The following is a 17589-nucleotide window of genomic DNA, read 5'->3' on the forward strand; positions in this document are numbered from 1 at the left end:
TCTCCCTCCATGCAGTGAAAGTGCCATGGAGTAAATCCAGATGTGAACATCCTTCCTCTCTCTCTCTGTCTCCCACACTCGTTTCTCTCCCACTTCCACCATCAACCCTCCCCCCATGCAGCTTTGAGTTTTTCCATTTCCTTTTTTGGTGAAAAAATCTGAAACGGGGGCAGGGAAGACGTCTCCACAACGCCAACAGGAGAGTGGCTGCAATGAAACGGTTGAGTCAGCATAAACAGTCGCACCAACACAGATGTGATCTCACAGTGCCTGTTTCTACACACACACACACACACACACACAGCTCTTTTCTCTCGCTTTAACAGTAAAAGCAAAGAAAAGACACCACTGCATTACATTCAGTGTAAATGTATTTAATAGGGCTTCACAAATACAATTAACTATTCAGCCATGTCCATTTTATTACATTTTTATTTATTTTTTAAATCTTAACCATACATTTTCTTTTTGCCAACTCTGACTCACCAGCATCAAAGCTGAAATAATGAAAAATAAAAGTTTTTTTTTTTTTTTTCTTTTCTTTTTTTTCTTCAAATACATTAAAAACAGTCACTGACATTTTTGACAATAATTGTTCAGCCAAATGAACTTTTCATTTCAGAAAAATAAAAAATAAAAACCCCCATCAGTATCAAACTTTGTTAGCTTCCCAAGGGTAATAAATGCTGGCTCTTTGTGCAATAGTAATTCAATGATTGAATGCAACAATAATGAAAAATGAAAACAAAATACAATTTTTATATTAAAAAAACAAAACATGAACTTGCAACGTTGAACAAACGCAGACGTACAACTAAGAAGTGGTTTTTGTGTCATGTTCATGAGCCACAAATGATATCTTAACCAAAGTGCAAAAGATTTGATTGTCTAATGTTTGTTTTTAATACATTTTCATCTGAAATATACTTTGACATTTTGATTCTCCGATTTTGGTTTTAGTTGTCCCACATTTACAGCCTTGTAATATTCAGATATGAAACAGGAAAGAAAACTAGCGACAAAAAAATACATAAAACTGCAAATACTAAAGCAGAGATGGGCAAATTTTATCATGGCCGGAGCCACAAAAATCAGATTGTCTGATCCTAGGACCATATTATCAACATTCATGTCAACATCAAGTAAAATAACCAGTAAAGGAGGAAAGCACTAAGGTTTTAGTGTCTTTTTGTTGACCTTTTGTGGTTTTTTGAGTGATTTTCTGTGTTTTTAGTAATTTTTTGTGTTTTTTGGGGGTTTCTTGATATAATTTTCTGTGCTTTATTACTCGTCTTGTATTGTTAGGCTTTTTGTGTATTTTGTTGTAATTTTTCTGCTTTTGCAGTAATGTTGTGTATTTGCTGTTGTAAATTTGAGGGTTTTTTTCGCTGTAAATGTTCATGCTTCTGGAAAGATTTAGTGTATTTTTGTGTTCCCTTTGTGTCTTTAGAGCGATTTTCTGTGTATGGAGTTGTTATGCATTGTTGGAGTCATTTGTGTATTTTTGTTATCCTTTTGTGTGTGTTAGGATATATGTTGTGTATTTGCTATTGTCATGTTTGTGTTTTTTTTTTACTATTATGCAGGCTTTTGGAGCCATTTTATGTAGTTTGTTGTCCTTTTATGTGGTTTTGGAGTAATTTTATGTATTTTTGCTGTCCTTTTTGTGTTTTTGGAGTCATGTCGTATAATTTGTTTTCCTTTTGGGTGTTTTCGGAGTCATTGTGTGTATTTTTGCTGTCCCATGTTGTGTTTTTGAAGTCATTTTGTGTATTTTCTTTGGTAGCCACCAGCTGGTCATGTCTGTACTGGAGCATCAAAAAAGGATCTTTGCATTACTTTTAAAACACAAGCCACGGGGTTTGCTTAATTTGCTGTAACACGTTCTACCAAAGGTAACAATGTCAAAGTTAAGACTTTTTTGGTAACAAGCTTTATGGTTTATATTTTTCTTGCACATTTCGTACATTTTATAGTACTAAACAGTGCTAAACAGCACATCTGGACTGCGGTTCACACAGAGCATCAAAACAGGATACTGACACATACAGGCATTGAAAAGCTGCTGTTTTCCCATTTAAAAAAAAAAAAAAAAGGACCTGAGGCAGAACTTGTTGGTCTGTGTTGCCTTTCTTTAGTAATGACTTGTGGTTCTTAAAAAAAAAAGCTGGGCCAAAGAGCAGAGCGGAGGGAAAGGTGGTAATAATCTATCACTCTATAGGCTGCTGGTGTGGCAGTCACGACACAGGATCCTGTCACCATTTGGGAAGAATCCGGCGCCTACGAGTGAAACCGAACACTGAGAGCAGGTGAAGCACGGCTGGTGCCATTGGCGTTCTTCAAATGAGATGTACTTTCCTCCCCCGAAGCCTGTGACAGAGGCAGAATAAGGAAGAGGTTCAGATAATAATAGATTACAAATGTGTAATTTAGTAATAAACTATTCTATGTGCATGCTTAATGAAGGTATGATCAGACAGTCGTCACCAGATGCCTTCAAGAAACTAAGAATATTTTTTGAACAATTTGAGCCCATTTTTGCTTATTTTCACTCTTTTTCTGCAACTAAATCAAACTTTCCATATTTTAATCTATTTTCATCACTTTCTTGCCATATTTTTGCTCCTTTTAATGCATCTTTGCTATATTACTCCCATTTCTGCCACTTCTCCATCAAATTTCAATGCCTTTTCTGCACATATTTTCAATTTTCAAGAGATTTTCAGCACTTAAAAACCCTTTTCACCATTTTTTCCACCTAATGTTGCATATATTGACCCATTATTGTCACTTTTAACTTCTTTTCACCACATTTCATGCTTATTTTTGCAATATCAAAATAGCGCAATAAAAACTGGTAATGGAAACACCTGAATGTCGGAAAAAAACTATTGCTAAAATGTTTTTACACTTTCGTGAGGAGGTTTTTTAGATGTTTCGATATTGGATATTGGAAACACTTTTTCCGCAATTACACGTCGCAAAACGTGACGTATCTGGTCACATGACCACTTCTATCTGAGAAAACATGGCGCAGTACGTGTAGACAGAAGAGGAAACCGATACATTTCTTAACATTATTTTTTAAAATCAATTTTCACATCTTTTTCCATCTAATGTTGCATATGTTGACCCATTATTGTCACTTTTAACCTCGTTTCACCATATTTCATGCTTATTTTTGCCAATTTAACCACATTCATAATTTGTCATGCCCATTATTTGCCAGTTTAAACTAATTGTTCCTAGCTTTTCTGCAACTTTTAAGCCAATATTGACACTTTGGACCCTTTTTACTACTTTTTCTGTAATTTGCAACTTTTAACCAATGTCTGTGGTTTTTAACCACCACATTATCCACCATTTTTGGTCACTTTTAACCCATTTTATTTCTGATTAAACAAGGATTTACATCTTCAAGATAGCATATAATAATAAACTTCCTGGTTAGTGGATATTATTCAGATGAATAAATACATGTGGTTATCACAGATTCATAGAACAACAATTTGCTGACTTTATGGATGGGCCCCAAAAATCTCTCCCCTTAATCCCCTACTTACAGATGGCCCAGGGATGAACACTTGCCTGTGATAGGTTTGCTGCAGGCTTCACACTTCTTGGCGTAGATGTTGCCGAAGCACTTGAGACAGTATGGGTTTTCTTCTCTGGAGGTGAAGTGTTGACCGGCCAGCTGTGTCTTACAGCCGGTGCAAACAAAGCACTCCTTATGCCACGGCTCGTCCCGGTAGGTCACGCCACCTTTAGCCAGCGTCTAAAAAAAAAAAAAAAACCAGGGTCAGAAGATCATGCACTTGTTTCACTCCTGAAATAATTCACTTGCATGCATTCTGCACAGCTTCAACCCTCTTGTGTGTTGGAATAACTAAAAAATTAAATGAAGTCTTATTGAGTTGCACCTTTTTACAGCGCGTGCAGCGGGGAGCGAACTTGTCCTCGTAGCAGGTGACGCAGTAGTGCTCGTCTTTGTCGGGAATGAAGGACTTAGAACCGATTGGTTGTTTGCAACTGTGACAGATAAAACAGCCCTCGTGCCACGTGGAGCCTGCATACTCCAGCTTTCGAGTACCTATGCAAGCAGAACGAAAAGGAATCAATAGGAGATGGTAGTGATGTACTCAAGACCAAGAATTACCAAAGACCAGAATGTACCAGACCAATGTCCCACTAATGCACCATACACTACAAACTCAATGAGTATATACAATGACAAAAACCTGAATCACACTGAGGCTAAATATCTCTGGTGATTCTCCACCTTTGAAAGTCCTGATTGAAACCTTTTAAGCGAGAAAGTGACCAAGTAGAATATCAACATGTGCTCATTTGATCCATAAAACCTGCAGAAAACATTTCATTCCGACATTTCAGAGATTTTCAGAGACCTGCCATTGTGCTACTGGCAAAATCACTTCAAAACTAAAACCCAATTTACAAAAGATGAACTGAGCTTTTATTCACTCTTCAATACCAGTGGCAAAAGTAATCATCCTAAAATCAATTGCAAGCCCTGGATTAGTTGATATTATTAATCTCAGGATATGTCCAACTGAAGGTCAATGAGCTAAATGTGGGGTCACTTAAATAAAATACAAAATCTAATAATTGTAGCCGCTACACAGCAATGGTGGGGGCCAGGCAATTTTAGGCAAAACAAGAAACTGTCACAAAAAATCTTGGCAATTTGTTTTTAACAATAAATTATTGGCTTCATAAATGGAAAACTGATGTTTTAAAATGCCATTTTTGCATTAGAGTGAAATTCAAAATGCTGTATAAAAACATCTACCATGACTCAGAAGTTTTAGCATTTTTTAATGAACATTGAACTCGTATTAGACATTTAACTCCTCCATTGTGCTGCTGACAAAACTTCCTGTTAACTTCAAAACAAAAGCTCTATTAACAAAAGCCTTAAAAAACTAATGAAAGACAAGAAGAGATGCTTTTGTTTTGAAAAGGTGATGTTTGATTTTTAGCCTGAAGCCAGTCCCAGGACCATTTTACATTCCGCTCGTAATGCATCATGGGACGGTTGAGTATGACTAGTGTGCCCACCGTGCATACTTAGAAAATGTCCCAATATAGTATACATCCAGGTATTTCTCACATACTCATTCTTTTCATACTATCTAATCTGAACGCACTACATATTAACTTTGACGTCAAACTTAATGAGTAGTACGTTAGGATGACATTTAGAAAATCTTAAAAACTATGACAATTGAACAGTTAAAGAGCATTCTCTCCCTTAAATTTTAGTTTTCTTTTAATACATTTGACAGACCAAAACAAGATGTAACTCTTTCAAAGTACAACATGTAAAAAAAACTCAAATCTTCACAAATTTGTTCAAGTAAATTAAAAAAAAAATGAATAAGAATTCTTTTAAAAATGATTTAAAATATGTGAAAATAAGATGTTCCAACATTAGTTAATCAGGAACATTTCCAAGTTTTTCTCCTTATTATCACATTATTGAAGTTAAAGAATAGCAGATCATTGCTGTTCTCGACTAAAATGCTTAAATTGCGTTATGGATATAAAGATTATAGTGCTACACTTAGATATAATCATAATCATAACCACAAGCCTCCACACATCTACTGCTGGTAACTCGACTAAAGCTTTAAAAATGGAGGAATAGTCATTTTCCAATCTGTGTCCACAACCAATCCATTTTACATCCTTTTAGCTGTTGAGGTTTTGTGTGTGTGTGTGCGTGTGTGCATGTGTGTGTGGATGTGCAGGTTGGTTTATTCTACATTGACACAGTGGTTTATGTTTGACTGACATTCTCCATAAAGTTTTGCTCCTCAAACTTGGTCGCTGTCATGTTTTCTAATCAAAAAACAACCAAAAAATCCCCCGGCAGAAAAACCCTTCCAGGATATAAGCCTAAAGAAACCAGTGCGGCTTGGATAAGGACAACATTGGCCGGTAGGCCTGTCATTTTGACAAATACAATAAAAGTGCACGAGCTGCAGAGTCGAATTCAATAGTTTTTAAAGTTGTTTTACAAGCTTTTCAACAGGTTGAAAAGACTGTAAAACATCAGGGTGAAGCCAAAAAGAAGACACGATCTGTTGAATAAATGCATCTACAAAATCTTTGTGTTGTTATAACGTGCAGCTCAATATTTTTGTCAATTCAATTGAAACCAATTTTTTTGATCAGATATAGACAAAGGGTCTTTACCATTTAGCTGGATTTCCTCTATCGCCCCAACTTCCGGGATTTATTCCGTGTGTCCTGTACTACAACGTTTGTTAACTTCTTACGAGGCTAAATCACCGTGGTAACTTAGGATGAACACCTAACCTGCGTCTTGTGGTTTCACTATTCTGACAAGGTCTGTGCCTTAATAAAGTAAAACTGATCAGAGTGTCCGTTATTCCCCCATTAATTAATGTTGTACAATCTCAATAATTCAAACATTAACAGTAACATATATATTGCAATTTTTTTATATCGCACTTTTCATAGACACTCAAAGCGCTTTACATTGATGTGCATTATGCTTTCAATCCACACTTAGTGGTGGTAAGCTACTATTATAGCCACAGCTGCCCTGGGGCAGACTGACAGAAGCGAGGCTGCCATAGTGCGCCATCGGCCCCTTCGACCACCACCAACACTCACTCACACACCACATTCATATGATGCTATGTGGGTAAAGTGCCTTGCCCGAGGACACAACGACAATGACTTGACTAGAGCAGGATTCGAACCCCCAACCCTTCGGTTATTGGACGACTCACTGAGCCACGGTGGCCCAACAGTCATCAATTTCTGCATTCCTTTCTTCCTGCTTTTTCTACAGCAACAGTGTTTGTTTTTCGTCAGAATTATTGATTTAAAATTTTATTCCTCATTTGTGACGTAAGTCTGCACAGTTTGATTGAAATGAACATGTTGATAACCTGCTTCATAGTACAGCTGCTCCGTGACAGAGAATGCTTGGTTAGGTAAAGCCCACTAACAGAGATAAATCCTGGATATACTTATCCAGCTTCATAGTACAGGTCCATAATGTGGACCTCATAGATGATAAATCGAACGTCATTTGCTTGAAAAAAGATGTAAAAGGTTGAAAAGTAAAAAAAAAACACTTCTTATCCCGCCATCTACGAGGCTCCATATCCTATAATGCAATGCACAAAAATTTGTCGACAATGTCAATAAACCCAGTGTTTACAGTGGTGATCAAAGCAAACTTTAGAGCAGCAACTTTAACCTTTTACATCTTTTGTCCAAGCAAATAATCTTTGATTTATTGATCTATCACTGTCTTTATCTGATAAAAAGATTTCCATCTCCAGCAGCTTTAAATTCACCTTTAAAAGCACTTTTTTTTTCTTTTTTTTTTTAACTTTACCTTCTCCTCACTTTGCTTGACTCTTGTTATTATCAGTTTTCTGGCGGACGGCCAGAGCCGCGGATCGTGCTTTTAGACGAGAAGTCAAGCAGGCCTGCAATTAGTGTGTCACGTTCCCTCCCTATGGCTGCAGCTCTATCATGCATCATCATTCTAACATCTCTCATCACATTTTTCATCTGTGTCTGCTTGGAACTTGCCAAATCATCACTTTTAAAGTTTAAATGAATTTGTATTCTTGATAGATGGAAGATACAAAACAATCACTCTAAGCAGGGGTGGACTGGGACAAATATTCAGCCCTGACATTTTGTGTTCAGACCAGCCCACTATATTATCAGCGACACCACGTAGAAGCTGTTATTAAGTCAGTGATGCTCAACATGTGGCTCTTTAAGTCTTTATTTTAATTATTATTGTCCCAGAAAACCTTAAAAAAAAAAAAAAAAAAAAAAAAAAGTGTGTATGTATGTGTGTGTGTATGTGTATGTATACATATGTATGTATGTATGTGTGTGTATGTGTATATGTTTATATATGTGTGTGTATGTATATGTATGTGTGTGTATATATATATATATATATATATATGTATGTGTATATGTTTGTGTGTATGTATGTGCATGTATATGTATGTATGTGTATGTATGTGTGTATGTATGTATGTGTATATATATGTATATATATGTTTATATGTATGTATGTATGTATATGTGTATGTATGTATATGTGTATATATATGTATATATATGTGTGTATGTGTATATATATATATATATATATATATATATATATATATATATATATATATAAATAGAGAAAATATATATAAAATAATGATAACTCCATAAAAAAAAAATAATAATAAATTAAAAAAATATATGTATATATATATAACAATAATAATAATTAAAATAAATAAATACATAAAGATAATAACACTAAAATAAAAACATGGATAGGTATATATAGACACGTATGTGTATGTATGTTTGTATGTATGCTACATATTGGCTTAGATTTTGGTAAACACTTTTTGGCACGTACTCTCTCACAGGACACTCTCTACCCTCATGTCAACTCACTCGTCTCGAACCCCTCACTCTTTTTTTTCTTTCACACTCACTCAACACCCACAACACCCCCCACCTCCTATACCTCCTATAATTACCCCTTGCTCCTTTTACTCTTTTGATATTGGTTGTTGTCATTGTATGTTTGTGCTTTTCACTAACCTATTCAATCCAGTCCTTTACCCCGTGGTGCTATCGCATGATAAATATGTCTCCTCTTCTTTATTTCCTTGCATCCAAGCTTTTTACAACACAGTGCACAAATGCTCACAGATTCTCACTTATGCTCACACCTGTATGGACTAACACTCACCTCATTCTATGTATCAGTTTACAGTAACTTCTTGGAATGTGCGTGGCATTCGCTCACAGGCTAAAAAGATTAAGATATTTGACTATGTATCAAGATTAAATGCAGACATTGTCTTCTTTCAAGAAACTCACTTACTTAAATCAGAAGAAAAATCCCTGACAGATTCAAATTTTAACAAGATATATAATTCATGTTTCAATTCCAGACAAAGAGGAGTCTCGGTTCTTCTCAACAAAAAGTTACCCGTTAACATAATCAACTCCGTCATAGACCCAGAGGGTAGATATATTATTATCAAAGTAGTAATCTATAATAAATGTTTCACAATTCTTAATCTATATGCCCCCAATAATGATGACCCTGATTTTCTCCATAGAATTTTCTCAGAGCTTTCAGACCTTTCTGCAGACTCGTCTCTAATCATCGGAGGTGACTTCAATCTGGCGCTCAACACATCATTGGACAGATCTAGTAAGTGCTCAAATACAAAACCATCTCGATCTGCTAAAGTATTAATGGATTACATGGAAGATCTTGGAATAGGAGATGTATGGAGACTGAATAACCCAACTAAAAAAGAATATACCTTCTTCTCCCCCGTGCATAAATCCTTCTCCCGAATTGACTTTTTTCTTTCAAATAATTCCATCGTACATAAGATGTCATCTAAAATACATCCTATAATTATTAGCGATCATGCCCCAATATCCCTCACCCTGCAGTGTGACTCTAATCAGAAAGTATCCTCTCTATGGCGCTTTAACACTTCATTACTTAATGACAGTAAATTTGAAAAAATTATAAGAAAAGAATGGGAGGACTTTCTATTGACAAACGACTCCCCGGAAATATCACCGTCCTTACTCTGGGAAACTGGCAAGGCTGTCATTAGAGGGAAGATTATATCATACTCTTCTTTTAAGAAAAAACAGGAACAGATAGCAGAAAAAACACTTGAAGAAAAGATCAAAGAACTTACGGAAGAATACGCAGCTAACCCTTCTGAACTTTTATGGGAAAAACTCCAAAATACAAAACTTAATCTGAATATCATCTTATCTAAAAAAACCGACTTCATTTTGCAACAATTACGATACAAAAACTTTGACTACAATAATAAATCAGGCAAATATTTAGCAAATCAGCTCAAACATAATAAAGAAAATTCCTTTATAGCAGCAATTTCTGATAACGCAGGTCAAACTTTAAACTTACCTCAGGACATTAATAACATCTTTCATGATTATTATCAAAACTTATACTCATCAAATTTAAACCCTGACCCTGAAGATATTAAAACCTTTCTTAATAAACTAAACCTACCACAGCTCACTATAGATCAGAAAACCACCTTAGACTCACCATTAACCTTACAAGAATTACAAAATGCTTTAGATAGCATGTCAACAGGCAAAGCACCAGGTCCAGATGGGATCCCTGCTGAATTCCTTAAACATTTCTGGTCAATGCTGGCTCCACTATTTTTCAGAGTAGTAACAGAGATCAAAAATAAAGGGCATGTAGGAGGTCACATGAATACAGCGAACATTAAATTGTTACTTAAACCAGACAAAAACCCCATATTACCCTCAAGCTATCGTCCCATCTCACTTATTAACACAGACTTAAAAATTATTTCCAAAGCACTCACATCCAGGTTAGAGAAAGTAGTACAGTCAATTATACACCAAGACCAGACAGGTTTTATTAAAAATAGACACTCCACAGACAATGTGAGAAGACTGTTTAATGTGATCAACATGGCACAGAACTCTAAAAAGAAAACAATAATCTTGTCACTCGATGCAGAAAAAGCATTTGATAGAGTAAACTGGTCATTCCTCCTAACTGTCCTTGGCAAATTTGGCTTCGGAGAATCATTCATACAATGGATCTCCACCCTGTACAATAAACCTAAGGCCTCAGTAACCACAAACAAAATAACATCCCAAAGCTTCACACTGCAGAGGGGAACCAGACAAGGCTGTCCACTCTCACCTTTGCTTTTTGCAATATTCGTTGAACCTCTCGCAGCAGCTGTACGTCAGAACTCTGTTATTAAAGGAATCCACTCATCCATCTCAGAACACAAAATTAATCTCTACGCGGATGACATTTTACTCTATTTGGAAGAACCGCAATCCTCTTTAGAGGAAGTATTTAATCTAATAAACAGCTTCTCTAAATTATCAGACTATTCCATTAACTGGACAAAATCATCAATCCTCCCTTTGACAAAAAACTCTTGGAATCCTGAACACCAAAATCCACAACACCCCTCCACCACAAATACAATTAAATATCTAGGCTTAAATATATCACCAAACTTAAATGAATTAATTAAACTAAATCATGATCCGATGTTGGACAAAGTCACAGAAGATCTGCGGAGATGGAACAATCTCCCCATCTCACTACTTGGCAGGATAGCCTCAGTTAAAATGAAAATCTTACCAAAAATAAACTACTTGTTCTCAATGATACCACTGAAACCACCAAAACAATGGTTTCAAAGATTAGATTCTACAACTACAAAATTCTATACTAGAAATAAAAAACCTAAAATAAGCCTTTCTACCCTTCAAAAAAACAAAGACGAGGGTGGTTTAGAAGCCCCTAATTTCATGCATTATTACTTAGCAAACCAAATACTATATTTAACAGAATGGCTAAATCCAAAAGAATACTACAACACCTGGCTAGAAATAGAACAGTTAGACTGCAAACACATTAAACTCTCTGATCTCCCTTTTATCACTGCGACCCTCAAACATCACAACTGCTTTAAAAACCCACTAATTGCCTCCACACTGACTGCATGGTGGAAAGCCCTGGACATCACAAATAGCCAATTAAAAACTAGTATACTCTCTCCAATCTGGCACAACCCCGACTTTAAAAATAAAAAAACACCACTCTATCTGAAGACATGGGAAGAGAGTGGAATCACTCATCTCCAAGACCTTTTTGAAAATGACAAGATCAGGTCATATAATAATCTAACCCAAGCATTCGATATAAATAAAAGTAACTTTCTACAGTACTTACAAGTAACAGAGACAATAAAGAAAACCACTCCACTAGACTTAACTACGTTACAACCTCCAGAACTGGCTATATATATGAAAAAAATCTCAACAAAATCAAAAAAACTCTCAAAAATATACAGAGCGCTTTCGAACACTAACTGTAATTACTTACCAATCGCGAAGTGGGAGGCCGAACTCTCAATCACCCCGAGCACTGATTTCTGGGCAGAAATTTGTTGTAATACTTTTAAAATGACAAAAAACACAAACCTTCAGCTAATTCAATACAAGGTCCTCCACAGATCCCACATTACCCAACAGAAAATGCATAAAATGGGCTTCTCAGCAACAGACATCTGCTCTCAGTGCACCCAGAATACAGCGGATTCCTATTTACATGCCTTATGGCTTTGCTCCCCAGTTCAACACTTTTGGATTCTAATCACTGAAAAACTGTCCTCCATTTTGGACTACAGAATTCCTTTATCTCCAAATCTTTGTTTGATTGGAGACCTGACAATGCTTCAACCTCCAGCAAACCAATCACAATCAATCCTTGCGGCACTAGCCATTGCAAAAAAAACAATATTACTAAATTGGAAAGACAAAAAATCCTTAAACATAAACCAATGGCAAAATCTCCTCACAGAATTTATTTCCATGGAAAAGATGTCTGCTCTCAGAAAACAAAAAAAAATAACGTGCTTTGAGGAGCGTTGGACTCCTTTTTTAATTGCATTAAATCTAAATTTTTAAAAGCCTGATGATCTAGCCTGCAAGCGACTGCCAGCACCACTCTTTACTAACGCACTAGCCCAACTGTAGGCCGGGGCCGCCTTGGGCCTCTGGGGTGGTCTTGGTCAGGGGGGCTGGGGTGGGTTGCCGGGGTGCCTTGTTGCCTCAGCACGGGTGTGCATTCCTTCTGGGTGTTCACGGGGTCCCGGGGCTGTTTGATTTGGCGCCGTTGCCCCTTGCATGCGCATCTGGCTGGTCTCTGGGGCTGGGGCCCTGCGTGCTCCCCTGCCGCTCCTTCCCCTTGCTCCCTGTCCCCCTGTCTCGTCCTCCCCCCTCCTCCTCCTTTGCTCTTGCGCCCGCCATCCTGTGGGGTTGGGTTTGGGGGGCTCCCGTTGGCCTGGGGCACTGGTGGGGGGGCTGTGGCTCCCGCCTGGGGGACGGGCGGTGCCGTGCCGGGTGGGTTGGCTCGGGGGTGGTCTCGTTGGGGGGCCTGGGGTGGTGGGGTCCTTGGCTCCGGTCCGGGGGGATCCGGGGTGGGGGTAGCTTTGGGGGTGGCTGCTGCCCGGGGTCGGCGATTGCCTCCTGGGTTGCTGGGTGGCGGGGTGTGGCTGTGGGTTGCTCCGTTGGCCCTTGCGGGTCCTTGGCTTGGCTCCCTGGGGCGCACCTTTGCTAGGGATGTCGCTTGCGCGGCGAGCCAGGCGGGGCCCCCTCGGGGGCTTTTTGTACGACCGCGATGGCCGGGGTGTGGACGTTATGGCTAGGGGGTGGGGTGAGGGGTGCTATGGGGCCTCCCCGGGGGTCGTATTGGGCGGGTGTGCGGGGGCGCGGCGCGTGGTTCCTGGCCCGGTGGATCCGCGTTGGGATTGGCTGGTCTGCTGGCTGGGTGCACCGGGCGCCGTGGGCGCGATTCCGGGGCGGGGGTGCCCCGGGGGCGGATCCTTGGGCTACGTGTCCGGGGAGGTGCTCTCCGGCCATCTGCCCGGGGACCGGCCGCGGCTCGTGGCGGCGCTGCGCAGCCTTGGGCGGGGCGGGGCTGGTGGCCTTGGGCCCGCTGTTGTTCGGGGTGTGCTGGCGTCGGGGGGGTGTCTCGTGCCGGTGTGTGGGTCGTCGGGGATTGCCTCCGTGGGGGGGGGGGGCTCTATTGGCGCCGTTGGTGTGGGGGGGCGGTTCCGGGCTGGGGGTGCTTCGGTACTCTGGCTTGCCGGTCCGTGGCTGGCGGGATGGCCCTGCTTGGCGGTGGATGGCGTCCTCTCTCGTCGGGGGGGCCGGGGCCGCCTCCCGGTGGAGAGTGTTGTATCGTGGCGCCGGGTGGGCCTGTGCTGGCCCTGGTGCGGGCATGGGCCTCCCCCCTGCTCGGCCGCTCCCCTTGGTGGCGGGGTGGCGTTGCTCCGGGCCGGCGGGCGGCGGGGGTCGCCCCCTGGGGCGCCGGGGGATGTTGTTGGTGCCTGGCTGTACCCGGGGGTGGGGGGTGTCGCCGTGCTCCGCGGGGCCGGCGCGGTCTGGGGGGTGCCGTGGGGGGGGGTCTCCGGCTGTGCTGTTCCGGGGCCCGCAGTGCCACTTGCCCGTCTGCGCCATCTACCCTCTCGCGTGGCCCGCCACGCGGACGGGCCCGGCTCACACTGGACAGGCCTCCTACATGTTCACTTCACCCCACTCCCAGCTGGTCTGGCTCACTCACTAAATGCACCACACACCAATACCCAACCCTTGGGGGGCTGGATGGTGGGGCTGGGGGTGGAGGGGCCCGCCACCTGTGTTACTATGTAGTGGCGTGGGGGCGGCCCTCCCACCTCTAGTTGCCCTACTAATCCCTCCAATTTTAATCGCATCTCAACATGTCACCCCCCGGAGGGTGTATCATCATTTACACCCTCCGGCCTATTACACCACATACACATAAATCCACAGAGGCTGGAGGGGGAGCACCGCTCCCCTCCATCCCCCTTCTTTTAATTACACCCCATACATTCACCAAACACACACATTCACACAGGGGATCGGGAAGTGCCTCTCCATTGGGGAATGGAGAGGCACCATAACAGGGTGGTGGGTTGGTACACATATTTGGGCCTCTCCGGTGGGGGCCTGGCCCCTCTGTTGGTGGCTGGGCCACTGCATAGAGTAAAAGCACATCAAGATGGTGCGGTCGGGCGTGGCGGTGGGTCTCGGGGGGGCTTTGCCGGGGTTTCTCCTTGCGGGGTCTTTCCGGGCTGTGTCGGCCGGGTGGGGCGCGGGGGTGCCTCTCCCCCTTGGGTGTGGCTTGGTGCTTGCTTTGTCTCCTGGTGGCCTTGGGGGCGGGCCCCGCGGTGTGCGGGCCCGGGGCGGCCTGCCTCGCCGGTTTGGGGGGTGGGTGTGCTGGGGGGGTGCTGGTGTCCTCACCGGGGTTGGGGCAGGGTTGTTTGGCGCCTCGGGATGATGCTGTTTACTGGGGGGGCGGCGTTAGCTGTTCCGATGGTTGAGGTTGCTTTCGGCCGCCTGGTGGGTATGTCCTGCCATCTGCGGACTGGTGGGTGGGTCCGGGGCATCTTTGGCTGGGGGCTGCTGTCCCGCGCTGGATGTGTGCCGATGGGGTGCCTCCGTCCCCGCGGTGGGGGTCGCCGGTTGCTCGCGGGCCGGCGGGGGGCGCTGCCCCGTGGCTTGCGCTGTCCGGGGGGCGGCGGGCCCTGGGCTGCTGGCCTTGTGCCGTCTGGGGCTGTGCGGTCCTGCTGGGCTGTGGCCGGGACCTGGGCTGGGGTGGGGGGCGCGTCCCGGGGGGCTTGGCCCGGGGGCTTGCCCTTGGGGGGTCCTGGTCCCTGGGGGTACTCCTGGGGCCCGGGGTGCTTGGCCGGCTGGCCGGGCCGGTCCTGGCGGGGGTCTTCTGGGGCGGGTGGCGCGTGCCGCGCCCTTGCATACCTTCTGGTGCGGCCCCTGCTTGGGCAGTCCCCCGTGAGGCAGAGTGTCGGGGTGGGATTAGGGGGCCACATCCCGGCGGGGCGGTCTGGCTTGGCCTCTGGAGGGGGCCCTGGCTTTAAAGAACTGAAGCTCGTGGCGCGGGCGGCATCAGCATCTGGGGCGCCCGGGGGGGCTGGGTTGGGGTGCCTGGGGACTGGCGGGGGGACTCCCAGCGGCCCCCTGGTGCCTTATGCGGCTTGGGGTGTGGTCGTTCGCCCTGGGCGGGCTGCTCCTGGTGCTGCATCCATTCCGGGTCCTCCTGGCCTGGGGTCGGGTCCTTGCTGGCTCTGGGCTCACCGGCGGGTGCCCGCCGGCTGCCTGTTCGGCGTGGCTCTGGTCGTCTGCTGGGCGTGGGCTTTGGCTCCTCCGCTGGGGTCTCGGGCGGGGGGCTCTCTGGGCCCTCCCCTCGGGGGGCTGGGCGCGGGGGTGTGGGTGGTGGTGGGGGGGTGGGGGGCTGGGGGGCCTGGGGGTTGGGGGTTGGAGTCGGTGGCGTGGTGCGCTTGGTCCTTGGCTCCTTGGGGGCTTTTCGGGTGTGTATGGGGGGGGCAATGGCAGCCTCTCGGCTTGGGACCTTGGGGGCGTTCGGGGGGCTGCTTGGCCGTGGGGTGGTCGCCGGGGGCCCCTAGATCTCTCGCTCTTTCTGCTGGCCCGACTGCTTCTTCGGGCCCGGGGGCGGCTCATGGGTTTTGCAGTAGCGGCTCTTGGAATCACATTTGTCATGGACGCACTGGCCTCGGGCTGTGGGATAACACTCATACTGGGCTCAACCATAGACACGTTGTTCCCAAATACCTGTTTTATGTAACTTCCACTCACTTCCTCCTCTGCTCACAGCCACCACCATTATTCCTAAGCCGCACACTGGTCACCAGACTGGCTTGATAACACAACAATAAGCACAATATACACAACCACAATTTCACATCACATCACTTGAAACTTATTGATTATTCCCCACCCATTCGTTTTCCTATCTTGTATCCCTCCTCCCTGTTAACTCCCCCCCCCCCACCCCCCTCACCCTGGTGTAACACTGCCCTCTCTCTTTTACATCCTCCCTTTAATAAAGTATTTACCCTTCCCTAGGGAGGGCTGGTGATGGTCACAATTATGCAATGAAATAAACTCATTTATTTAATTGCAATAATAAAATATGCATTGCTGTTAAAAGATTGCACTTCTTGTAGTGTTAACCTTCAACAGCATGTGCAAACAAGGTGAAAAAAAAAAAAAAAAAAAAAAAAAAAGGGGAAAACTTTAGCACCTTTTTACCTATTTTTACCTACAGTATTTCCTTCCTATTACCTATTTTTTTCAGACTTAAGGTTCCTTTTGACATTAAATACCCCTTTTTTGCTATTTTTGGTCTGTTTTTGCAAGTTGTTTTTGACACTTTTATCCAATTTTTGTCCTCTCTTTAATTTTTTTGGCCACTTTTCATCCCAAAAAGCTAACTTCTGCTCAATAAACACCACTTGTTTCTTTTGTTCCCAACATTTTGCCTCTTTATGTTCCACATTTTTGCCTCTTTTTCACTATTGTTTGCCACATTTTGCCCATTTAAGTTAATCTTTGCCATTATATACAGTACCACCTGTTTCCTCTTTATTTTGACCTTGTGTCGGCCACTCTTGACTGCTTTTGGCCCATTTTAGTCACTTTTCAAGCTTCTCTTGCCATGTTTTGGAAGATGCATAGCAATCAATCCAAGTGTCCAGTTGGTTAAAGTTTCCAATAAGGCTGCAATGGTTAGTCGACATAAGCGATAATGTCGACTACAAAAATTTGTCAATGCCAATTTTGTATCGACGTGTTGTTTAATCTTGGAAATTCATGATAGAACAATAATTAGATATTTCTTAACTTGTGAGGATTCTTTTAAACAAGATCTTATTATTTATTCTTTTATTTTATAGACTTGATTTAGGTCGCAGCAGCTCTGTGATTGGTTTAAACCTCATTACCTTCACAACCTGCAGGCAGGTTTATAAAGTTACTTATTTACACTTTACTTTGTTTACTACTACTATGTTCAAGACAACTTACACTTTAAAGGAAGGGTCGGTAATTTTTTAAAGCTAGCATGATTTTGAATGTAGCATCCACCTC

At 43.1% G+C, this 17589-nt stretch overlaps 1 protein-coding gene across 1 annotated transcript in view; it reads right to left on the minus strand.

Annotated features, from left to right (window-relative positions):
- Positions 1–1660: 1660 nt before the first annotated feature.
- The window catches only part of fhl3a (four and a half LIM domains 3a), a 53072-nt gene continuing 37143 nt past the window's right edge, over positions 1661–17589 (minus strand). Inside the window, exons 4-6 of the mRNA XM_028470487.1 lie at positions 3921–4090; positions 3589–3775; positions 1661–2370 (exon numbers count right to left, since the gene is read on the minus strand). Of these exons, the coding sequence (XP_028326288.1) occupies positions 2216–2370; positions 3589–3775; positions 3921–4090 (512 nt within the window). The 3' untranslated portion in view covers positions 1661–2215. The remainder of the gene's footprint in view (positions 2371–3588; positions 3776–3920; positions 4091–17589) is intronic.

The sequence above is a fragment of the Gouania willdenowi genome, chromosome 16 (genome assembly GCF_900634775.1).
Source record: "Gouania willdenowi chromosome 16, fGouWil2.1, whole genome shotgun sequence".
Taxonomy (NCBI): Eukaryota; Metazoa; Chordata; class Actinopteri; order Blenniiformes; family Gobiesocidae; genus Gouania; species Gouania willdenowi.